Here is a 27,367-nt window from a genome sequence, read left to right on the forward strand (position 1 = left end):
GAAAAAAATTGCTATGGGTGCTAGCTGGCCGCTAGGGCAGAAACGATGATTGAAGAAAATCAATAATATATTTTTATGTTGTGTATAAGGTAACTAATGTTTTTTTTCTTTGAACTTCCATGGAATGAAAGGTTGACACAATTTTAGAGCAATGGTTTATATTATTATTAGCTAGGTACAAAATATAGTAAGTAGTACTTGATAAACCCCGTATATTTGGATAAAAAGACTTAGGCCTATAGGATACTACTTCTACCCATTTCTAACACTATTCATCTCTTCTAGACATACCCCTCCTTAGGCTCCCTTTATAGGAACCCACTTCTAACCCGCGTCTAGGACTATTCATCTCTTCTAGACACCCCAAGAACACCCCTTCCTTATAACCCTCAATTCTAACCCACTTCTAACAATATTCACCTATTATTTTAACACTAAATATAACACTATAACACTAAGGGGGTGTTTCGTTCAAATAAGGTAATGGTAATGGGAAACATAATGAGAATAGTAAGTAATGCAATCAAAGCATTCCATTATATTGATGCTTGGTTAGTAATCCTATATATTAAGTTGGATGTATTTATAGATATATACAATTAGTAAAAGTTTTTATATTATATAATTGTGTATATATAAATGTCTAATTATAATAAACTAGCATGGTTCACGTGCGTTGCAGCGACACCATTGATAATGTGTTTGATGTCGTGATTACCCCGCAAACTATATAAGTGAACAATCAATTAAGCGAGATACCACGATGATAATGTAGCTTCAATAGCAGCCAACGTAAACTAAAAAAGTACATGTATTGGGCAATCAATTGAAATGAAAAGATGAGATGGTTTAGATATAAATGCATTTGAATTGAAATAGAAGAAGGACAATTTTATACATTTGCATGGTTACATTTCAACACTTTAGGAGAGAGAATATTATTTCTTTTATATAAAGTATAAAAGAATATAATATTAATAAATTTTATATATAAGATATAGGTAACAAAATTAATATTAACTAATATATATATTTTAAAAGAAAAATAGTATATATAAAAAAAAAAAGTTTAGGTGATCAGAAATCAGTATCATATAAGATTTCTATGACTTACATATATATTTTTTTAATTAATAGATATATTAATTTAATAATCAATAATAATTCCCATAATTGATTAACAATATTAATTATTATGTTATGAGAATAGAACGTACAGGAAGTTAATTTGTTGAAAATGAGTGGAGAGAAAAATTAGGAGGTGGTTAGTGGTGAGAAATTAAAAAGTGGGTAATGGATTGTGATTACCCCAAATTACTCTATAATGCCTCATTACCTATTTTTAGTATTGATTAACTTGTTTTATTTCAACCAAGCATAGTCTTTTATTATTATATCCATTCCTCACCCCTAAATACATCTAATCAAGCATCCCCTAAATTGGGCCCCTCACCTCTACTTTCTTGCGTTTAAATTTGGAAGCCACAGTCGGACGCGGTGCTAGACGCACGTAGTGCTACTAGGGTCTTGGTCTTTCGCTGTGTCGGATGCGCGTCTGACGCGGCTAGAAGCCTTATAAGGACCGGCCTATAACTCTCACTTCTAACTCACTTCTAACACTATTCATCTCTTTTAGACACACCAAGACACAACCCTCCTTATAACCCTCACGTCTAACCCACTTCTAACACTATTCATCCATTATTATATTATTTCATTTTTATTTTTCACAAAATTAAAGAAACACATTTTATTATTAAAAAAATATTATAATACTTAAAAATAAAACATAAAACACATTAAAAATTCTTTAAAAAAACATTAAACACATAAACCTACAACTTAAACCTAAGAATTAAAACACATTAAACTAAAAATACAAACTAAACCTAGATATCCTTAAAATACGGCACGTACTTATCGATGAGGTTTTTACACGTAACCCTAATCTGCTCCAACTCGTCTTCATCTATGCCGGTGGGGATTGGCTGCTGCAGAAGTGCGAAAGCAGCCCTGACCTGCTTGCGGAAGCGACCATCCTCTCTCACCTTCCGATCCTCTTCTATTTTCTTCTATCCTCATCAATTTTCCTCATCTGCTCTTCTTGCAACAAGAGCATTCGATCAAGCGTGTTCAAGGCCTGTTCTGACCCACTCAAACCACCACGGCTAGAAGTGGCATCCGAACCACTTGACATTTTCCGGCTAACATTACGACCCACAAGACTACGAATTGGGTCGTCTCTAAACAACCGGTCTATCGCCACATCCGGGTCCACACTCGACTGCCCCAAATCAACATAATCACCCAAATCAACATAATCATCCACGCCTCGTCTGGGAATACTATGTTCTTGTCAAAAGGCGGGACAGTCTTTCAGCACCTCGTAACACGCCTCAAACTGATACTTGGGCGGTCCATGAACCTCCAAGTACTGAAGGTGAGCTCCGTTGTACACTTGTCTCTCATCTGCACCGCTCTGTCGTCCATGCTCTTGCAACTTCTTCAAAATTGCTCCAAACTTCTTAGTAGTACTCTTGATCTTGTTCCATTTTCCTTGTAATTGACTTTTGTTTCGTTCTCCGGCTGGAGGTTTTGGTTGTACCATTCGATCACTTTACGCCAAAACATTGTCTCATCTTGGCTAATACCAACACTTGAGTCTTGTAAAGCATGTGTCCACGCCCTGGACAACAAAACACATTCGTTTATGGACCACTTCGCCTTTTCAGTTGCAGCCACCCCTTTTTTTGTCACTCGCCTGGGCGGTGCAGGAACTTCTTGAACTTCTTCTTCCTCTGCATATGCAACACTAGTTCGTGCCGATTGTGAAAAATTCTCACCTACATGCCTCTGGTAGGACCCACCCGCAACCTGAATTTGGTTAAAGTGTTGCAGCAAAAGGAACTGCTAAAACTTTTCGTTAATCGATGACGTACCTAACAAGCTCGTAAACGATAGGTTCATTGCACCAAAGCTGCTAGAGGTCCCCGCCATACTAGAAGACGACATGACATTTTGGTATTGGGCAGGGTTTTGGTATTGGTTTGTGTTTTGGGTTTGGTTTGCAAGTTTTTTGTTTTTCCTAGGCATTTTGATTGATGAAATGTTGAAAGAAAGATGTGTTTTTGAGTAAAAATTGGAAGATGGAAGTAAAATGTGAAGAAATGGTGGTGAAATGGTGTTGTTTAAATAGGAAAAAAAATTAAACAATGAAGAGGAGCGGGGGACTTCAAGACTAGCCGTTGCTAGTTTTTGAAAAAAAAAACGTTTTTTTTTTAAATTAAAGTAGGTTTACATTCGTTCGGCCCCAAATGTATACAAATTCATGCGTCCAAAAACGGAAGTAAGCACCAGCCAGTGTCATACACCTTTTGATGCGTTGGACGCAACCAAGACGCATGGACGTAGTATTATAAGGACCGGTCTTATACCATCATTTTTTCGATAACATGAATAAGAAAAACCTGATACATTTATCATTTTATATTATTTTTATGTATAACGATATTGATAAATGCAAGCAATCCACTCCGTTAATATAGATCCAAAGATTCTTGAAGAGATGTAAAAAAGTTCGGTCTAAAATATCTTCTAGAAACCAATCCTATGTTTAATATGGTGTAAATGCGTGTCACGACAAATATGATTCGTAGATGTCATAGGAAGGGGCACATTAATGTCGCCATACAACAAATATCTCATTGCTAAACCTTCCAACATTTTATTTTTCCTTTTTAGCATTAATAAATGTTGTTTGTAACAAACCAAGCAACGCAGTTGTATTTTTTTGAACGGCAGAAGTATGATAAAACAAAGACCACTAACACAATGTGTCAATGCTAGAGGTGAAAGTGTACCATTACAAATTTAGAATTATCAAAACAATTACATATTTTAGATTTCTCTGCAAAAAGAATAAAATAAAAACTCGTGTTAGTTACAAAAACCAGACAAGAAGAAAAAACCTCACCCACAAAAGTCGTGTCAACGGTTTTTCCTTTGTAGGCGCTTTTTTATGCAGTTCAAGGTTAACCAACAATAATTAATAACAGTGCTTGAATAAAAATTTGTTAATTTACAGAAAATTCCTTAATACCTGATTCGTGTCATAAAACAGCATCCAATTGTAGATAATAGAACACAGTTCGTATGGCCTTGTTCTTAACTGTTGAATATTTTAGTCATTAATTATTGAATTCCGTAGTTATTTTTAGATAATTAGCAACGAAACGTATTTACACCACTGATATTTTGGGACTATTATTAAGTCCTTGCAATAATATGTCATTCAGCAAGGAATTGAAATTGTAATGTTTCTAATTTTGCGTTACAGATTCAAGACCTATGATTTGTATCGCCTTTTATATATTTTTACTGTAATTGCAGAGAATTAAGGTCGTTCCTAGTAATCTAGAACTAGAGTTAAAAGTGGGGTCAATTAATTTAGTTGTCTGTATTAACTTGGATCATTTGATACATTTATCTATCTATATCTATATATGTATGTACGTAACTGAGTCGAGTAGTTTTTAAATTGTTTGTTTTCGATTGTGTATCTTTTCAACCACTCCGCATTTACCAATCTAAATCAAATTTTAATCATACCGCCTAACAGAGTTTGCTATCTATCTTTTCATCTCGTTTTCATTCAACTCCCTTTTTTGTTTTTATTTTGTTGTTAACCATAGTTATGATAATTTTTTTATAATGTGGGTTATAGATTTTGTAAAGATTATTATATGTTTATTTTTAATTTTAGTTCCACTTTAGTATAATTAGGCCTCACTTATTTTGGTCCTACATGTTTTTTTAGTTCTATTTTCTTTAGCCCATTGAACTTTGTCAGCCTAAAGTCAATTACTCAATAGTCAATTGAGCTCAATGTCACATTCCTGTGCAATTCCGTAACCATCACAGACCAGGCCCACCTCACTTCAATTAAGCTCAATGAAAGAATGTGGTAGTTAAAAAAAAAAAGCAAAAAAAAAAAGAAAAAAAAGGAGAAAATATAGCTATCTCGAACACAAATCCTTCATACATTTACGGTAGATCTCAACTATCAGGTCGCGTTTATTTCACAGAATTTGATGGAATATGATGAAATTGAATTACATTCCTTAGTGCGTTTAGTTGTTTAAAGAAAGAGGAATCTCTTTCCGTAGGAATGTAAACATTCCATCATTTGATGGAATCTCCATTCTTTGGGGATGGAGGAAATCACAGACCAGGCCCACCTCACTTCAATTAAGCTCAATGAAAGAATGTGGTAGTTTAAAAAAAAAAAGGAGAAAATATAGCTATCTCGAACATAAATCCTTCATACATTTACGGTAGATCTCAACTATCAGGTCGCGTTTATTTCACAGAATCTGATGGAATATGATGGAATTTAATTACATTCCTTAGTGCGTTTGGTTGTTCAAAGAAAGAGGAATCTCTTTCCGTAGGAATGTAAACATTTCATCATTTGATGAAATCTCCATTCTTTGGGGATGGAGGAAGGAATTTCATTCCTTCCGTCACTTGAATTCTAAAAAAATCAAAAACATTCCGTCAAATTTCAATCCTTCATATTCCAATTCCTTTGAAAGATTTCATTCACTTGAATTCTCAAAAAATCAAAAACATTCTGTCAAATTTCATTTTTTCATATTCCAATTCCTTCGAAAGATTTAATTCCTTCCAAAAACATTTTGTGAACCAAACGGGCCCTGAGTCTACGACCTTTTCCCACCAATCCTTAAGTGTTAGCTTTTATGAACAAAGGGAAGTAAACACATAATGACGGGTAATGCTTATCTAGTGATGCATGTGTTAGTAAAACGGATACCATATTCCCTCCTCGAGTTATTTGAGGAAGCCGAGTCTTTTTTGACTTAGACATATAAGATCTAATTCCAATTGGGATGCATAATCGTTTCCAAACCTTTTCCTAGCTACCTCCTAGATCTTAACTGGATGGTTCCACTAAGCCACCTTAGAAGTGGTTTGTGATGCATGCGTTGTCGTGAACATGATTGATGAATGTTAATTTAACAAAATATTGATACAACACTCACAAAAACACAACATGGTTTGAGAGCAGTAAAATATGCCCAGATTGGTTTCAAAAATGTTGATGTCTACAAGGAATTCTTACTGGTGGCTCATAAAACTACTACTTCGTCGGAGATGTAGATCTTTCTTTTCTTTTACCAGTTATACCAGAATTATGTGAACAGTGAGAACTCCCATTCATGGTGTTCCCATTAATCACAGATTTAGAAATTTCATCAAAAGCTTTACCACGGCCTATATGGCTAATGCAAAGCCACGTTCTAAGTGACTCGTCATTGTATTCTCCGGCTATGGGCGCATGCCATGTACCTCGCTCAGCTTCCTGAAACAATGAACATTGTATGCAGAGTCCAGTTAGCACTATTCACTAACGCACAACTCTGTGTTACATTTGTAAACATAACAACCAAGTAAAAGATATCAACATTCACAGTAATACCTGAATAACAAGTGAATATGATGGTGGCATCTGAAGTTTCAGTTTACCTTTCGGAAATGCATAGTGAACCTATATGATAAGAAAAAACTGCTATATAAGTTTAACTAAAAGATGATAGATGATGTTATTACTCAGTAATGATTCACCTTGCCATCCTACGAAACTATAGATATTACATATCAAGTCCTTATTTGAACAACCAATTTAAAAATGAAAAGTACATATGACAGAATAAAGAGTCACATTTAACAAGTCAAACTCATGGTATGTTCAACAGCAATAACGATTCTACCTTAAATATCTAGTTGTCCATAAAGTATAAACAATAAGAAATGTATTATCATGCATCTGCCTAATAGTCCTTGTGGACATGTGAAAGTCTATTTCCATGTCCATTTGACCATTTCCAGTGGGCATCATCAAGCAAAACCCCGGGAGCACATAAGCTCCAAATTGTCATTGCTATCTTACCTATTACAACGACAGGAAAATAGTTCACTAGAAAATGTCGTGCATGACGTTGATTGCTACAACTTTAGCTTAGCTTAAGAGACTGTAATTCTGTCAGGTCACAGTTTATCACAAACGGGTCAAATAAAGAAAACTTAAAGAACTTATATATGTGGAAAAATATCATAAAGGTTATATGTGTCAAAACTCACTCAGAGACCGGAGTATACTTACTAGGATGAATAAGTACTTCTAATTCATGTTATTTAAAAGGAAACTTCATTATTGCAATACTGCCGATAATGTTTTCTATGTATATGATCTCTATCACACTATAGTTATCTACCTTAGTATAAATTAGCAAAGTACATGTATAGTAGTATTGGGTCTTTTCTAAATTTAAGAAATTAGCGAAGTCTTTGAAAAAAATAAAAGCGATTATTTTCATAGACATCCCTAATTTTTAATGAATAACAAACTACTCTATCTAAATATTACTCATATATAGATCTAATTAGACCCCAGAAAAGTTCCCATTATCTAATACTGAACCCAACAGCCAAACTATAATTCGAGTCTCACACAATCAAGCTCAAACCAACATTACTGGATCCAATTAACAAGAACCTTATTTGGATTTTGGATCATATGGCTTTCAGGTCAACCCAGTTGACGTATACGCTTATTTTTCATGTTTCACCACCTTTGTGGGTACAACCTAAAAAGATAGGCATACAATATTGTTTTACTTGAGTTCACTTATGAATCTCAGGTACATCTGTCACTCCAGATACAAAAAGAAGGTATCCTGCACCATTGAGTTACAGAATCTTAAACCGACTGGATAAAATTGCAGTTCATCAAGATTGCCACATCAACCATCTTTCTTCTCCATCTTCACATATCTTATCCTACATTTGTTTTGTATTCACATAACCTTCTATAAAGTGTTGTATCAGGCCGCTTTGTGTTTTGATGTTTTCTGTGTTTAGTATAGGAAAGATAATAAAATATGAAATATTGCAGAGACTTTTATTTTGCAAAAAGAAAAGTTTATTTCATTTTTAAACCAATGAGGCCTTACATAAACTGACTTGAACCAACTAACCCACTAAACCACTCCCTAAAGAAATGGCATACATGTGACCAACTAGCTAACGTTCGCCGCTAAATCTGGTTAAACATAAAGACCAAGTCTTAAGTAGATTGACAAAACACACATGCTAATAAACACTATATATTAGTATATAATAAGACCAACTATAAATTAAACCATGGAGATAAAACCATGAATATTTTCAATGTTTCCTGGAGTCACGTAGCAAACTTGAGATAATATTTTCAATATTTTCATGCATGCACCAACTAAATTAACCAAACTAAAAAACTTGACTACTTGAGTCAAGATTAATTCTCAACACAGAGACAATCTTCTCAATTATTAAAACAGTATTGGTACATATCAATCGTATGATATGTGAGTTTTGAGTTTTATATGCTTATATTTCATATTTTCATATGTGGGTTTGGGCTTTTATTATTGTTAAATGTAGCCCCTGTTGATATTGGAATTGAAGGATAGAAGTAAAGGTAAACTAGAATAGTGAATTAGTGATACAATTCTTGTACAATACGGCGCCTTTCATATGTGAGTAATGTGACTATGTGAGGCATGTACCTTTGCATCTCACTTCACCCCTAACGCCTCGACTCCGGGGACCACATCGCCTCCTCCCCCTTTTAAAACCACGTTTAACATGCCAGCATTAAAAAATTCTCTTAAAGAGCAAATACTAATTTTACTCTCCATAATCGTCCACGTCATTATTATCTTCATCCACCTAATCTCTTTCTCCCTTTAAAAAGCATCAAATAATATCTATGGTTATACGTACGAAGCTCAAATCCTAATGTTGTTTCGCTTCTCCATCTTAAGAACAACTAAAAAACCCAAAAGATAGAACTTCCCATCTAAAATGTTTTAATATGTTCCCATTTCGAAATCTTGAACCACAATCTCAACCCAATACTTTCATCAGCCGTCACCAGGACTCTTTCAATTTTTCAGTTCAGTCCTCCAACAAGGAAGTTTTCACCTTGGAATCATCTACTGCTGCTGAACTCTCCAGCTACAGTTCCCCATAAGGTAGCAGCATGTCATTAAACAGGCATGCTCTGTATCCCCCATAAAGGTCTTTTCAGTAATACGTATCACACCTATACACCCACTTTCCAATAAACTCATGCAAACCACCATTATGTTTGCTTTTTGTCTTGTTCGTTTGATTAAGATTTGTTTGATTCTTAGTTTAAAAGGTTGATAAAAGGCAAAAGGAATTCTTAGCCCTTTAATATGTACCTTATTAATGGAGTCCAGAACTTGGGAAACTTCTTGCATGTGAAAATTACGTCAACGAATAAATGGCAAAAATGTTACCCGCCAAATATTTCATTGAGGCGGTGACAGTGGCGGATCCAGGAAATTAAGATGGCGGGGGCAAAAAACATTTCTTAAAAAAAATATTGAATAGCCTCATTGTAAAATCAAAATAGTTCGCGCAGGTCTTCCACAAAATAGCTTTTAACTGCATTAAGAGCAAAACTAAAAACAACTATTTAATCGAATAGTTGTTGTTGTTGTTGTTGTTGTTCTTTTTGTGTCTTAAAAGCTTTCACCAAAAGCTAATACAATAATCAGAAGGTATGCATTTCGAAAAAAAAAGCCATACTACATCATTTTTTTTTAATTAGTTAACTGGAATTATATTTTTCCCCACAGAGTATTGGATTTTTCTAGATGGGCTGGGTTCATATTGTATTTTGGCCTGGATTCATTCTAAATAAGTTATCAACATTAGTGGTGTTGGGCTTGAGGTGGCTGGGTTCATCAGCCCCCTCCTCTACAATGTTGGATACACCCATGGCGATGACAGACATTGTACAACACCCTAACTTGTAAACCAAATACTTCCAAGCAATTATAGTTCCACAAAAGATTCTTCATATTAAGAAAAGATATCAAACAAAATATGTACATACCTGATGTCGTTCTTTCCACATGGGAAAGAAACTGCGGCCCAGAAGTTCAAAAATATGATCTCTCATTTCATCATTTGTCACAAGCATGCACTTGAGTTTTACAGAAGCATAAAGCCAATACCTAATGAGGGCCAAAAGAATAATATTAAAATTAGTATCAAGATCAGAGAACACAGCATAAAATAAAGAAGTATCTAAATATAGCTTAGATATTGTTACCAGTCATCATTTGAACCGACGGGAGTTCCATATAAAACACCTCTGTCAATCCACTCTTCAAGTATCCCTCGATTAGAAGGATCAGCGAAAAGAGAACGAACTCGTTTGTCGTGTAGGATAACAAGCGGCCACTTATTGCTCCTTTTATAAAGTTCATTTACCACAATTTCAAGCTGCTCTATAGCAAATTTGCAAAAAACATACATATATATATAGTTGTGTCAGAACAAGTAGCCTCATGGTTATTTAGAATATACAGTAAATCGTCATAAGCACCAAAATATTATTGAAAATGTACAACCTGAGAAACACTAAATCCACCTTCTGCAAAGTTTTGCTGGTAAAGTCCAATATTTGCCCCATCCAATATAGCTTCAAAATTGTTATGTTCATCCAGCCAGTTCTTCAATATTTAAAAAGATTAAGTAACTAAAAAACAACTTATACGCATAAGCTTCCAACTAGACGACGACACATACTAGTACTACATCAAAAACTCACGAAAAGATCGTTTCTCACCTGAAACTGAGTGAAATTGGATCGTTTCTCCCTCTCAATCGCCAATGCCACAACCGATTGAGCAAACTTCTCCGTATCATCACCACCAATATCAACACACGCCAACTGAGTTTTACAAGCACAACAACAACCTCCCAAATCAACATTAGTCCGTTCCACAACCCAATCGCCGTTCCCAACCCACCCAAGCCCATGCCACCCACCGCCATTCCTCAAAATCACATCTTTAACCCGACCCTCATCCACAACTCCCAAGCGACCCACTTTCCCTGCATTATCTCCCTTAAACCAACTCTCGATAACCTCTGCAGTCGATTCACTCACACACCTCACACTCTCTCTCAACTTATGCAAATACTCATAAACCTTCACCCCATTCCCAACCTCCACACTCACTTTCAAAAGTCCGGAAATTTCCGGTTCCTCCAAACTCAACCCATTACTCAAAATTTCTTCTTCAACCAAATACGCCTTTTCGGCATTTAAATTCTTGACATAACAAAACAATGCAGAATCAAATGTTCTCAATCTAGGTCTTTCTTTATACTTAAGAAACAAACTTTTAGCCAGATCAAAACATAAATCAGCATCATTTTTAGCAGCAGCTAACCTTGAAACAGCAGTAATAGTTGCCTCATTCGGGTTTACGTTATTCGATATCATGTAATTGTAAATATTGAACCCCTTTTCAATTGCTGGGTCCCCTGCAGTTTCAACTGAGTTTGAACATATATACAAGAAACAATTTAAGTGATGCAAATTCAGTTTTATGTTCTGTGAAATTGCAGATTCGAAAAGGCTGACTGCAGCTTTGAAATCTTTGGTTTTTGAACAGTTACTGAATTCAGAGCGAAATTTTGATTCTGGGTTTTGGGTTTTGTTGTTTTTGCTCTGATTATGATGATTCTTCATTGTTGATTGATTAGGGTTTGGTTGAGAGGAAAAACCCTAATTTTGATCTGAAAATAGGGGTTTATTCGAATTTTACATGTTTAAAGAAAGTTATAAGATTAGTACTTAGACTAATTGTAAACCTCCATATTTAGTCCTACAACTTTATATAAATGAATTTAAGACAAATTTATTTCACCTAATATTTTAAAGATAAGAGCATATTTTCATGTCGTTTTTAACAGATTGAATTCTTAAATATCAATCAAAAAGAAAAATAATTTAGTTGGTTTTTAGTTTAGTCACTTGTTAATGGTCAATGTAGTCATGATTCATGAACTACTTGGTTCATCTCTTTTTTCTCCTTTTAAAAGTTGTCAAATATTTTACAAACTAATTTTCGTACAAATAAGTGTTATGAGAAATGGTCCAATCTAAAAGTTTTACTGTGTATTATGATTCGATGATTACAATTGTGGAATAGTCCACTATATATATAAAAGCAATCCTAACAAACTTCACTACTAAATCTCAGCTATCTCACCAATAAATGTGGATCTCAACTAAATACAGTATAACAATATTTACAATAATATAGCATGATACGTAAATATGTTAATACGCCCCCGCAGTTTGAGCGTTGGATGGCCCGACACTCAAACTGGATCTGAACGATTGAAAAAATTGGCGAGATAGTCCTTTGGTGAATATGTCAGCGTACTGGAATGCAGAAGGAACATGCAATACACGTATATGGCCAAGACGTACCTTTTCTCGAACAAAATGGACATCAATCTCCACATGCTTGGTACGTTGATGTTGGACCGGGTTTTCAGTAAGATAAACCATCGAGACATTGTCACAATATACAATGGTGGCACGCCGAAGAGGTACATGAAGTTCCAACAATAGATTCCGTAACCAAGATGTTTCCGCCACAGCATTAGCAACCCCCCTATATTCTGCTTCGGCACTTGAGCGGGAAATAGTAGGTTGGCGTTTTGATGACCATGAGATGAGGTTGTCGCCTAAATAGACACAATACCCGGATGTAGAACGTCGTGAGTCCGGACAACCTCCCCAGTCGGCATCAGAATAGGCTGTGAGGGTATATTGAGAGCATGGAGTGAGTTGAATGCCATAATTAGTGGTTCCCCGAATGTACCGCATGATACGTTTCATGAATGCAAAGTGAGGTTCCCTAGGAGCATGCATGAAGAGACACACTTGTTGTACGGCATAAGCCGAAAGAATGATTCATCGTTTAAACGATATCATTTGTGCTTTACTCTTACATGCTCATTTACCTCCTTCGTTTTTGATTGAGGCCCTTCACACGGCAACATATCTCCGCAACATACTCCCGACCAAGCGACTCAATTTTTTCGTTCCTACTTTTGCCTTATATCACCGTCATCCCGCATATGGTCACTTACGCGTTTTTGGGTGCACATGTTATCCAAACATGTCTGCCACTCAACCGCACAAGTTGCACACTCGTTCAATTAGGTGCATCTTCTTAGGTTACCCGGCCAACTTTCGTGGATATCGTTGCCTAGATCCTCAAACCGGCAAAGTTTATTTCTCGAGACACGTTGAGTTTGATGAAACTTCATTTCCATACAATCAAGTTAAAAAAATGGAGAAAAAAAAAGAGATATAATAAATAGAAATAATTTAATCGGTGAAAGTTATGTTTATAAAAATTCAATTATAAAAAATTCATAAACTTAAAATTATTCGTCTTTTAAATTTTACATGAATACATAACATACATACATTTATTTATTTATTTTTTTCAAATCCAACTATAATTACGGTCTCTTTATCAAACGAATTGATTGCCATGCTCTCTATGGTGGTTCTTCTCCATTATATTCTCAATCCTTCCAATCTGTAGTGTTCAACCCTAATAAGATATAACAAAACGTATATCTTTTTTATTGATCCAATAAAAATCATAAAATATGTGAATTGAAAATAAAAGTAAGAAAAGATAAGCATATGAAACATGGATCTCTTTGCACACTCACAATACACCAACTCAATCTAATACTACCTTTTTTTGACAGGTGCACATTATAGAAATGTTGACGCATTTCCTACCTAACATGGTAAGGACCTACTTGGCGTGGGTAGTCGGTTGTCTTAATCGGATCCCGCTACATCCAAACTGAGTCAACTGTCAAGGAAAAACTCCAAAAGGCTCCCACACATGAAAATTTTAACAGAGAGTCGATTATGCACTTAGCAGGGATCGAACCTCCACCTCAAGGATGAAACCTTGATAACTCACCACTGGACCAGTGGATCATTGTCCAATCTAACACTATCTAACATTATATTTTGAAAATAATAATGAACATTAATACGTACAAAATATGAAATTGTTTGGGTGCGTTTAGTTAGAGAAAACATCCCTTGTTTTTTCTATTTTTTAATTCCAAGAACACAGAAGATGCGTTCAAATCATAGTTTCCAAAAATGTTTTTTACGAAAACAGAAAACATTGTTTTTCACTTTTCAATGGAAAAAAAAATAGAAAACACTCTTTTGTTGTTTTCCACTTTTTCCTTTTCAATTTTCTAAATTTTGAAAACTTCACATTATTTTCCATTATCTAGTTTTGAACATGTTTTCAAAAATTTTATTTGTTTTCTATAGATGAAAAACTCCTTTTATTATCTAGAAAATTAAAATTGAAAAACTAGAAAACATTTTCCGCAACTAAACGCACAACTTGTTTTTTTGTTTGTAGTGATCTGGACTACTTTAAGAACCGAATTTATTAACAATTTTCTCTTGATTATATTCTGAATTTTTTGTTTATATTGTTATATATAATTCATTAAAGTTGAAGTTGAATGATTCGTGTGTTTGTTGTTAGAAACAAAAAGAATTACTGAGTATTTTGACTTCTTTATAAGGTACAACAATGAAATTAATTTGCGGAGCATTTGGTGTGAAGACCATGAAACCCCAAAGGAATGCTTATCTCTTTCCTTCCCAAACCCATGTGTAAACGGATATGAGGAGGCAGGGCCGGCCTTGCATAGGGGCAGGCCGAGCGATAGCACGGAGCATCACTTTGGGGTGGGCATACAATTCGTAGTTAATATTACATTATAGTAGGTTCACTTAAACATATTCTAAAGCCAAACAATGTTAGATCTCACTGAAATTAGAAACGTTAGTGAAGAAAACGACTTTGATTTTGTATCTAATTGGACATAGTGGAACTGGATAGGTTAGCCGCAGTTATGGGGTTATAGTCTTATAGAGAAGAAGACAACCTGACAAAATACTTTACATTTTTCTATCTATTTTTCTTGGTTCCATGTTAATATATATTTTTATATATCCCCTTGTTATATAGACTTTTAAATTAACCCTTTTCTTGTCTTGTTTTTTTTTGAATTACTCTTGATTATTTAAGTATTGACTATTAGCATAATATGACGGTGATTATGACGGTGACCATGTGATGGTTGAGGAATGTAGGTGGTAGAGAGGGAGTCAAATAACGTAGATAATTGATGTAAAAGTAATTGATGTAAATGGTTAATGAAGTTATTTTTAAAAGATAAAAGATTAATAGTGTAATTTAATCTTTAAAGACATTTTAAATAATTTACCTCATGTAACTTTTAAAAAAGGGTGTTTTTTTAATAATATAATATAGATAGTTAAATATGCTTACAATATTAAATTAATTACTCAAAGGTAAAAAGGATGAACATTGATTTTAATAGTAAGTATTTATTCTGTAGTAATATTAACTTATTAGTATACTTATAATATACATAAGTGTGAGTATTGAAAAGAAAATTATTATTCTGATTCATTCAAAGACATGATATAGCTTAACTTCCAAACATTTAAAAATAAATGTATTAATTTACAAAATATACTAGAGGCATATTTTTCTCATTAAGCCCTGAGCATCAAAAAGCTCAGGACCGGCCCTATGAGGAGGTGAGATGTAATCAATTTTTTCTTCCCCCGTCCTATTTTTTAAACTAGTCGTTATCTTTTTTCATTTTCTTTAAACTTTTTAATGTCAATAAAGAAAGACAACAACAGGTAAAGCGGGATAATGGTCATCGATATTGGTCTTTCGCATGCGGTACCACTAGGGGGTGTTCCAACACAGTACTCCGCAGTACTGCTCTGTTCATTAGTACACTCCCTCCGAGCTTATATAGTTTTCCACCTTTTTAAACACGATTTGTAACTCAAGGCGTCAATTTTGACGCATTTACTACCAGTACGGGCGACGTATTTATAATTGTTAGGTTATGATAGGCCGTTATGCACCGATGGTGACAATTCTAATTTAATAATCATATAAGTTGGTATGTAGGTTGCTATATTTTGGAGCATTATTTGCATTCCAAATTAGGCCGTTGAGATAATGCTCACAGCTTTTCCCTTCCTCCATCCCATTTAGTCGTTATCTTTACCCTTATACCGTTAACACAGCGTAGCCAACAAGAGAAAAAGCGGGATCATAGTCATCGATGTTGGTCTCTCACGCTTCGGGGTGTTCCTGTTCAATACCTGGCATCACCGCTCCCTCATTAGCACACTCTCCCTGGCCTTAAATAGTTTTCAACATTTTTAGAGTCGATTTGTAACTCATGTGTCAATCTTGATGCATACACTTTCATTTTGGACTACGCATTTATAAATGGTTAGTAATTTAGTATATTGCACGCCTTTATGACACAACACATGGTTAGTTTACATACTGCTCGTCCCCTTTTTCTAACCACAAGTAGCGCTAACGCAAAAAAACTGCAATACCTTTAATTTATTATTACGACCTCCTTAAGTGATTGTCTTAAAAATACTTTTAATGGAATAATTTAAAAAATTTAACTCTTAAACTACTAAAATAACTATCTTAGCCCCTTATACGTCATTTATTTTTACATCAATAGCTTACACTATCCGTTGTCGTCACTGCAATCGTCGTTGTCGTCATCGCCAGTCATTGCCCCACTGCAAGTCGTCGCACAACCAACAATTGCCCCCGCCAGTCATTGTCGCCGCCATAATTACTAGTCATCGCCGCCATCAATTTAGGTGGATTTTAAATGCGTATAAACACATCTAAAATCTAGTATTAAAAACAAAGAATTTTAAAAATGACAAATAATACACTTTAAGAACAAAGAATGTTAAAAAATATATAAACAAAAGTCTATAAAATACGACACTTGTACAATTAAATTAACTTATTTTTACTTTTTTTTTCTTTTCCCCCATCATGTTATTGGTTATACACTAAATTAACACTAAAAAATTAAAAAACCAAATGAATTCTCATTATAGCATTTGAATTAATGAGCCTCCCAAATTAGTCCCCATGTTTTTCGAAGGGATCTCTTAGTTGTTGAGAAGGTTGCCCAAAAGTGGTATATAAGACGTACCCAATAAAACTTACAAGTAAATCAGACATAAAAATGACGATTAGGGTTGTTGTTTCCATTATTATATAATTTCAAGACCATATTGTCTATGATAAGATCGTTTATTTACAATGGGATGGTATACAAAATCTAACAGATTAACTTAAATAATAATTATATATTTTTAATTGTAGATAAAATTATAGGCACGCATTCCTGTATTTTTAGTTTTAATATATATATATATATATAAAAGATAGATGTTGATAGATATAGATAGCAAATAAAGTTTATATATATATATATTGAAAAGAAAAAGTCAAAAAAATAAGGTTTCCATTAGAAATTCTCACTCTAGCTAAAAAAAAACACGCCCTTTTAAATAACATGGTGCATGGGCGGCTTTACCATCTATGCAGGTCAGGCGATTGCCTAAGGCCTCCAATTTTTTGTAGTTTTCGGGTCTGAGTATCTTTAATTTTGAACTTATGTTTACATTTTATTAACTAGGAATTACAAGAAATGAGAGTTTGAGGCCAGGGTAAAGCCTTTAAGCAGTAGGTTTAATGACATATTATACGATACCATTGTACCAAGTCCGGATAAAAGACGATGGTTTTTAGAGACTTTAGAAAAAAGCCTCCAAAATTAGTTTCGTTTAAGGTCATCATAAAATTTAAGTCGGCACTCATGGTGCCACATGTCTAAGAGACGTCCCTATCAGGGCTTGATTCCATCAAGACTAAGGCTGACATTTTTGACACGAAACCTGTTAACACGACACGACACGACCTGTTCTTAACAGGTTTCGTGTTTGGGTTTAACAGGTTTCGTGTCTTAACAGATTCGGATCTGTTAAGACACGAAATCATTTCGTGTCTTAACAGATCCGAATCTGTTAAGACACGAAATGATTTTGTGTTTTAACAAGTCCGGATCTGTTAGACCTGTTAAAGACATGTTAAGAATTACATATTTATACCATACTAAAATTATAAAACCCTAAATACTTTTTATTTCCTAATACGCCTCCGTGACTCTGCCCCTTTCTTTCACAGACCAAAAATTTATCCCCCTTTCTTCCAAGATCCCCCTTTCTATTATCAATCGATTCATCATCTTTACTTTTATATTATCAATCGATTCATTATATTATTAATCATCAATCAATTCCACTCGGTAACTTCTTTACTTTTATATTATTGTTTTCTAATCAATTATCTTATATTGTATTTCTTTTATTTGCACGGCTGACAAGAGATTTCAATATATCTTTTATTTCATGGAATCGATATTAACTAACATAAATTCAGTATTTTTTTATTTTATCAAATATGTATGACTATAATCTGCTAATAAGTTTGTTGAACATTTTGCTCACCTTTTCTAATATTTACCCTTGACTTTTCAGGTTTGATTTGTTTAAATTTGAAGATATATGAGCAAGCATACAAGGTCATCGGAATTTGGCTTATGCTTATTTACCATTTTCTAATATTTATCCTTGACTTTCATGAACTTTTGTATTAGTGTTCTATGTTTAAGTATCCAGCCTTGTGGACTTTTGATGTTGCAAGTTTTACCCTTTTTTTAGTGAATTATATAGAATTAGTGATAACAAGTCCTTAACAGGTGCACATGTTAAGTTTCGTGTCATGTTCGTGTCCAGAAAAAATGACACGAATTCTAAACAGGTCGTGTTCGTGTATACCCTTAACAGGTTCGTGTCTTAACAGGTTCCGTGTTTTGTGTGACCTGTTATGCCACCCTTAATCAAGACCAAAGAGCCCTCACTCTGATAGCTAGTCTAAACAGTTTTAAAACTTATACTTTAACTCTTTAAGCGTAATATGATACCATCGGATAATCCACAGGCTAGTTATTATCTATATCTATATCTATACTATATTATAAAACAAATCTCTCTTGTCTACATTTTAAGTTTCAACATTACTTTCCCAAAATGCCCATATATCAATTTTATATTTACCTAACACCTTTGCTCTCTCCTCAAATCTCAACCAAACATTTTTTTTTCTCTCTCCCCCATAAATCATTTATTCTTTCAATTTATTCAAAATTTTTTATCTCAAAAACCGTACATCGATAAATTTTAAAAATTATATGGGTGTTATTAAAATTTAATGCTCTTTCATTAGAGATGTCATTCGATATACTTTCGACGAATTTTTAAATCTAAGGGCGGAGCCCGTACGGCTAAGGTATTTAGCTATCACATTTTATGACCTATCAACCCCACCATCTCACCGCCACAACGCGCGGTTACTTGTTCTCGTAAACTTATAATACTTATGCTTGTAACGACATGCCAACGCAACTATGATTGTGTTGTCCTTTTATATTGAAATAAATGTAAATGAACGGTTAACTTCAAAATTTTCTCATTATATATACTAGTCTATATATATTCTTCGATCTTATGGTTGATTCTCCAACCAACCAACTTAATCAAGCTATATCTTCTTTACGGTTTTATTGGAAATGGAAAGCATTATTGAGTATCTTGAAAATAAAACTATCTTAGTGACTGGTGTAACTGGATTTTTGGGCAAAAGTAAGTCTCGCTTTTCCCTCTTAATCCCCGAAACAGCAAGAGATGGACTATTTATATATGAGTTTCCTTCTAAACACGTAATGCAGTTTTTGTAGAAAAGATACTACGACTACAACCAAATATCGGAAAGCTCTTTCTACTACTAAGGGCTTCAGATCCAAACACGGCCTTGCACCGCTTGCACTCAGAGGTACATATATGTTAGATACTAATACTAATATCCAACTTTAATGTATTTATTTCTATATGATGGTTGTTGCTCCACCATTTTCTTATGATACAGTACGTGCAGTTATAATGCTATATATACTGCTCTGCCTGCTTGCCCGTCTCAAATTTGACACCCATATAGTTTATTGACATTGTTTGACGAAGATATGATTAATTTACAAGTATTGCTTATGTATAGGTCATTGATAAGGACTTATTTAGAGTCATAAAAGAGAAACATGGTACAACAATGCATACATTCATATCTGAAAAGGTTATCCCAGTGGCCGGTGATATCAGATTGGAAAACTTTGGAGTGACAAACATGGATTTGTTAAACGATATGCGTAGACAAGTCGATGTTGTTGTTAGCTCTGCTGCCACCACCAAGTTTGATGAGAGGTATATCCGTATATATGTTAGTGTCACTTACAGGCTTGTATACACAAATCAACTTTTATCCATCTAGATAAAGCACTCAGTTGACAAGATTGCTAAAGAAGACTACTTAACTATAAGTCAACAAATTTTTGTGTTCAATTGCAAATTTGCATTTTTAAGTTTTCTTATACCCGATAACAATTATTATGATAAGAAGCATGGAAATTAAATTGAAAAAAATCAGTTACTGGGATAACAAGATTTGCTTCCATCATTATTGACTTAATAAATATGAATTGTAAAGGATTAATTATATCTTGAGGTAAATGCATATAAACCTAAAAGGTCTTGAGTACGATCTTCAAGTATGACAAACCTTGGGGTTTTAATCCTCAAATACTTATAACGGTCCATGGTCAATATCTCGTTGTCTACGGTACATGAAAGTCTTCACCATAATACGGTGATGTTTCGCTTATGTCGTGTTCCGACCGATAGGGGAAAAAAAAGGAAGATACTCATCCACATTGCTTATTGTTATTACCTACTCCGTAATTAATGGAAGATTTAGTTACACTATATAAATTGATGTTTATATATATATATATATATATATATGCAAATGGGACAACACCTTTTTTATGTATTTGTTTGGTGTATACATCATCGATCTCCTTTTTTTATGTATTTGCCTTATACCAATGATCTAAGCTTACTTTTCAAGGTAAAAAATTTAACTAAATTGCTCTTGTGTAATGGGTTTATAGATACGACATGGCATTCGCAACAAACACACTGGCAGTTAGGCACATTCGCGGCTTTGTCAATGAATGCACCAACATAAAACTACTTCTTCATGTATCTACAGGTTTGTACGAGTAGTATATACACCTAGCATAGGTAACTCTTCGTTCATCTGATTATGTAATTCAATTGCAACCTCATGAAAGCTCTATTTTTTATAATATGAATTTCGAAATAAAGGCATGTGCGTGGTAAAAGGCAGATTTAACGTACAAATGAGTAGTTTCTAAATTGTAAAATTAATGTATATTTAGCTTATGTCTCCGCGGGTGAAAGGTCCGGAATTGTATTGGAAACGTCATTAAAAATGGGTGCGACACTTAATGGCAAAAATGATCTGGACATTGAAGAGGAGAAGAAGGTGATACAAGAGAGACATAGGCAACTCGTCTTCGAGAGAGCCAATGAGGAAGCCATTTCATCTACCATGAAGGATTTTGGTATACAGAGGTGTTACCCACTAGCTTCTTGTCATTTAATTAATCCTTAACTTTTCCTTCCCAAACAACCAAATTTAGGATTCCCACAATATATATAGTTGTAGTAAAAGATCAAAATAATATCCACATAGAAATTAACCATAAAGATGTAACCAAAAAGGGGAATCCGAAATTGTAGTACAAAGCTCACAATTGTTCCACTTAATAACGCAATTCATATATCTCCCAGCACTAGAGACATGAGTTTTCCTGAAATTGAAGTTGGATACATGAAAAGACAATGCCGCCCAAAGTTGCATGTTTAACCATAGATTCAAGCTTAACTTTCTTGCCATTCGGTGATGCAAAATATTTTCCCGAAAACTCACTTGCAACGTGTATTACACAAAAGAGGTGAGCAAAAACCGAACCGAAAATAAAAAAAACCATGAAAACCGAAAAAACCAAAAAACCATTGGTTTTGGTTTTCTAAAAACCGAAAGTTGTGGTTCGGTTTTGGTTTTTAATGAAAAACCGAACCATAAAAACCGAACCGAACCAAAAATATATATTTTTACTTTATTTTATATTTATATCATTTTATTATTAATTTTTGATAAATATGTTATTATATTTGCATTTTTAGGTGTATATAATAATACATTTATATATTTTAAGTGAAAATACACAACAATTTTAATTTGTTTTAATAATTGTATAATTAAACAACGCGTAAAAGATATAAATAGTTATATATAAAATTTGTTTGAAGTTTGTACAACTTACTTTTATGGATTTGTTATCATTGTTGTAGTGTTATTGTTACTAATATTGCTTTGAAAACTTATTGAAATTAATTAAGATGTAATTATAAGGTATAAACTTATAAACTTTTGAAGCTCAATTTGACCCAAACCACAAGTGGTTAAAAACCGACTAAAACCGAACCGAAATAGACCTAAACCTAAAAAACCGAAACCTAATGGTTTTAGTTTTCAAAAACCAAATTATAACGGTTCGGTTTCGGTTTTAGTCAAAAACCGAACCGTACTCACTCCTAACTTGTAATAACTATTGATTGATTCACTATTTCAAGGGCAAAGTTGCATGGATGGCCGAATACGTATGTCTTCAGCAAAGCGATGGGGGAGATGCTATTACTTGAGGAGGGATTAAGACCAGATGTGTCGGTAGTCATACTACGTCCTACAATTGTTGGAAGTACCTACAGAGAACCGTTTCCAGGATGGATTGAAGGCGTCAAGTAATTGAGATTCCAATTTATATAGATTAATTTTATTTATATATTTTTTTAAATAATTTCTAAAATTAAGGAGAAGTAGAACACCCATAAAGTGAAAGGACAAACGATACTGATCACTGATCAGAAACCTAAAAGTGTAATTTTGAATAGGGTAAAAACTTCATTTCATTTATATTTTTAAATAGGGTAAAAATTTCATTTCATTTATATGTATCTAGTAGATTTTAGTTAATTTCAACCACCGAAGACAAGCTTAATGGAAACCTAATGAACAGTATGTGTGATTAATTTTCGAGAAGAACGATTTGTAAAAAACAGAAGATTCACACAGATGAAATTTATCCTATGTTCTTCCCGAGTTTTTAATATAAATGAATATAACAGGAGACGAGGGGTGAGGATGTATGGTCCATGGTTCACAACCTTCCCACTTACCTAAGGAATTTAAGCTACCTCCCTCCCCTTTTTAATGAAACTAGCTAGGGAACACAGCATAAATCTCTTCTTCGTCCCTCTCCCTCTTCTTAAGTAAACTCAGAAGCAGGGGCAGGAGACATTTCACTTTATTATTGCTATATTTGTGAGCCTGAACCTTGATATATTTTCCAGAACCATTGATGGCTTCATTGCTGCATATGGTAAAGGCAGGACTACATGCTTTCTCGCGGATCCTTTCATAGTACTTGACATTGTAAGTTCGTCTATATCTAACATAGTAATTTTTTTTTTCTTTTTTCGCATCCTTTTACGAGAGAACAACTGAAAAAAGACGTGGTTTACTGGTTTAGTCAATCAATGTAACCGACCTAGTTCAGCAGGAGGGAAAGAGACATCTTATTTTGTTTCTGGTTATCAAATGTACATTCATGGAAATCCTAGCTACAACATCTCATTATTTTTTTAACGGCAAACTAGTAGCACGGATTCAAACCAACAACCTTGTGAATAAGGGATCATAAAAGTCACCAATTCCACCAAACTAAAGCATCCTAGCTACAATATATATCTTAGTTCTGCGACAAGATATAATCTCTTTAAGATTTTAAATCTATCGTACATTCAAGAATTTATTGTCTACCTGAATCAAGATTAATGCTATGATTTTAGGTTCCAGCAGACATGGTAATTAATGCTATGATTGTAGCTATGGTGGCTCATACAAATAAGCCTAACTCGAAGACCATCTACCATGTGGGATCGTCCACGTCAAACCCAATAACAATTTCTAGTCTCGGGAATATCATCAGTAACTACTTTGCTAAGCATCCACTAATAAGTCAACAAGGAAACCCAATCATAGTAACAAGCAAAATTACATATTTGACTTCCATGTCCAGCTTCAATAGATATATGGTGATCCGTTATGTGATTCCCTTAAAGGTATTATCTTTATTTACTAGATCTATGTATTTTATTATATTTGGATATGGGCGAGTTACCAAAATATCCTCGTGATCATTTCCAACCATTTCCTTATTCCAGTGGCCACCCCGAGATGTTTACCTAGAAAGGTTCTGAATCTGAGACCTATATTGTGAGAAAACGGAACGCCTAACCAATAACCACTACTTCATATTACCCACAATACATCCATATACATGTAACAAGCTACAAGCCATAAAAACTAAATATTTAGAAGCGATATAGTTCACACCTGAATGTGTGCATCAACACGATACACCCCATCTCTTCATACAAGTTTAGTTAATTACTTGTATATTCTTGTAAATATGTTAAGTGTATGTATAATCACATAGGTTTAGCATTTTTACCTTTTTTCCAAAAACTCTCTTGTTCTTTTGAAGGGACTGAAATATGCAAATATGATATTTGGCGGAGCTTTTAATGCATGGTATCTTGATGCTGATCGAAAGCTGAATATCATACTTAGATTAGCTGATCTTTTTAAACCATATGTTCTCACCACCATCATGTAAGTCTTTCATCCATACTCTGATTAATTGGTAAATTTAATTTGTAGACGATACTTCCACTTTATAACAAGACACGTACAATGATGTTTTGTGATGTCATGCCTAAACAAAATTGTTTATTTTAAATATGTAAGGGAAAACCATGGTAAAAAGATGTCTTACATTTAAAATTGAGTAATTGTTAAAAGATAAATTTTAAGTTTATAAAAACATTCAATAAGTCACTCAATTTCTTGTTTTGGTGTTTTATAAAGTCACTTTAACTTCATTTAATTTCCTTCTCCAGTATAATGTGATTATCAGATAATACTTTGTGATTACCTCTAAAATGTGAAAATCACAATTCTTAAGTAAATATTCAGGACTTAAAAGTGAATCATCACAAGTTATAACGAATAATCACAAAAAAAGGGTTTTCACTTATTGGGCTATATTTAGTGTTTATAATGGACAATCACAAAAAGAATTCGAACTTTTTTGTTTCATAGATGGTTTCTAAATTTTATTTGAATGGGAATCACTAGAATTGATTTTTTTTTAAAATAAGGCTTATGCATTTAAAATTTAAAATATCATTTTAGCGAGTATTCTCAGGAAAGATAACATTCTTATAAGAAACATCACTTTGACTATTATTCCTTACGTGAAACTTAGACTCCCAATAAAAGTTAAATATGTTTTATGTTAAGCATATATAAAATTATAGATGATCTTGTTTAACTATAATTACTTTTCACCATTCACAGTTATGACGATGCAAATCTCAACAAGTTGCTTAGTTCAGCTAGAAAGAGTGTCAAAGTAGAGACACAGACGTGCTCCTTTGACGTAAAGTCTGTTAACTGGGAAGACTACTTTATGAATATACATATCCCTGGCTTGGTGAAATATGCAATCAAGTAGTATGATTTACATGAGCAACTACAAGCAGAGGAGCATAAAGAATGCGCACTTGAAGCAAAAATGGGACTAATAAATAACTACAAACTATAAATAATTTCGTGCATTAACATACCAAGGGCCGCCCTATCTAGGCACATACCAAGGTTTTTGTGACAATGGTCGCACCTAATTAAGATATTGTGATTATTATCTGAAAAGTAATAATTGCAAAAAGGGTGAAATTATACATCTACCATGGTTTCTATAAATCTAATGTCTTTGCACCCATGAAATTCCAAAAGAATAAGTATCGACGACTCTATAGTGGAAGGTGTTTGTAGTTTACCGATAGATGTATGTGTTAGTAAGAGTTCTTCTCTGGTTGTATTGTAAGTTTTCCCGATAATAAGAACCTTAACTTTAAGTTTATTATAGAGTTTCCTGGTCAACCAAATCAAGGCGTGCCCCTATTTTTCACGTTTCACTTAGGGGGTATAAATATATAACACTTGGAAGCACAAGATTGTTATTGTTGATGTATACTGACGTTTAAGTGTCATTTCTACTATTGTGCTGTGCCTCACCATTCCACCAGGATTTTGAACTTATATTAGATAGGCTTAAAAGGTTTTGTTTCGCGTGAATTACTAATGCTTTGGTGATAGAGCTTACAAGAAATCTTTCATGCTTTTTTTGCTTCCTACCCAAATAGTTTTGACCCATTTTGACGCAATCAAACCGTACCCAACCACCATACTGGTCCATTTTACAACCACCACTGTCCTCTCTAGAGTGTGTATTTGTGTGACTATGGTTCAATGTTGTGGTGTATACCAAGCAAAAATACGAGAACAGTGGTTAGCTTCAAACAATGTTCTTATTTCCTTACCCCGATTCTACCTATATTCCAAAGAAGGGATAAAAAACTTAAAAGTGAAACGTAGGTCGAGTCACTGCGGCATTAGGCAATTGACGATGTTTATATAAACCTTCTGAAAAACTGAAGTATTAGGCAATATGGCACCATTAAGGAGTCAATTTTAGATGGAAGATAGTCATTCTAAGCTCGATCATCAGTCATTCTAAGCTCGATCATCACCTATATCATCATTATCTATTCTTCTTCATTTACCTAACTTTTTTCTCCCTTTAAAAAGGATCACATAAAAAATATAGTCATAGATACCAAAGTCACATCCTAATGTTCTTCCGCTTCATTTTCTCAGTCTTAAATCAGCATATTATAAGGCTTTCACCTTAAATAATTAATTGGGTCCCATTTTCCACATTTTATACAACAATGTTTACCCAAACACTGTAATTGGCTGCCACCAAGTCCAGTGTTTCACGTTAGAACTTGCTTTCAAGATGAAGTGATGGGAGGCAAAAGAAATATTTTTCTGTTTAAGATGGTGCCATGTTAATGATGCCATAAGCTTGGTATAAACGTAACCTGGATATAGATTTTAAATGCTGTCTAGCAAAGTAGCAAGTTACAGTCCAGCGAAACATGCTTCAAATAAACAGAAGATATAACAGAACATGTACAGTACATACCTGATATGGTTCTTTCCACACAATAAAGAAACTGCGGCCCAGAAGTTCAAAAAGGTGATCTCTCATTTCATCATTTGTCCCAAGCAGACACTTGAGTTTCACAGAATTTGTAAAGCCGTTACCTAAACAAGAACAAGCAAAAAAAAAGTATCAAAATTTTGAAGTGAATAAAGATCGGGACACATCTTGAAATAAATAAACATACTGGGATAGCTTAAATTTTGTTACCAGTCATCATTTGAACCGCCCACTATTCCATGCCAATCCACTCCACAGTTTCCCTCTATTTAAACGATTAGTTATTAGGACA

The 27,367-nt window shown here is 33.9% G+C and overlaps 2 protein-coding genes across 2 annotated transcripts; one reads left to right on the forward strand and one right to left on the reverse strand.

Annotated features, from left to right (window-relative positions):
* Positions 1-6,005: 6,005 nt before the first annotated feature.
* LOC122584693 (proteinaceous RNase P 2) lies at positions 6,006-11,677 on the reverse strand. Its single transcript, XM_043756740.1, has 6 exons — positions 10,727-11,677; positions 10,509-10,610; positions 10,208-10,380; positions 9,989-10,109; positions 6,500-6,568; positions 6,006-6,382 (listed from the first exon to the last, which is right to left on the reverse strand). Exons 1-6 carry the CDS (start codon positions 11,636-11,638, stop codon positions 6,161-6,163), a joined length of 1,599 nt encoding a protein of 532 aa, XP_043612675.1. The 5' UTR covers positions 11,639-11,677; the 3' UTR covers positions 6,006-6,160.
* Positions 11,678-19,533: 7,856 nt separating this feature from the next.
* On the forward strand, positions 19,534-25,827 carry LOC122595677 (probable fatty acyl-CoA reductase 4). Its single transcript, XM_043768102.1, has 10 exons — positions 19,534-19,606; positions 19,693-19,796; positions 20,016-20,218; positions 20,965-21,065; positions 21,256-21,451; positions 22,517-22,684; positions 23,294-23,375; positions 23,792-24,064; positions 24,490-24,617; positions 25,365-25,827. The coding sequence occupies exons 1-10, from the start codon at positions 19,534-19,536 to the stop codon at positions 25,519-25,521; spliced, it is 1,485 nt and encodes a 494-aa protein (XP_043624037.1). The 3' UTR covers positions 25,522-25,827.
* Positions 25,828-27,367: the final 1,540 nt, after the last annotated feature.

The sequence above is a fragment of the Erigeron canadensis genome, chromosome 1, assembly GCF_010389155.1.
Source record: "Erigeron canadensis isolate Cc75 chromosome 1, C_canadensis_v1, whole genome shotgun sequence".
In the NCBI taxonomy this organism is placed as follows: Eukaryota; Viridiplantae; Streptophyta; class Magnoliopsida; order Asterales; family Asteraceae; genus Erigeron; species Erigeron canadensis.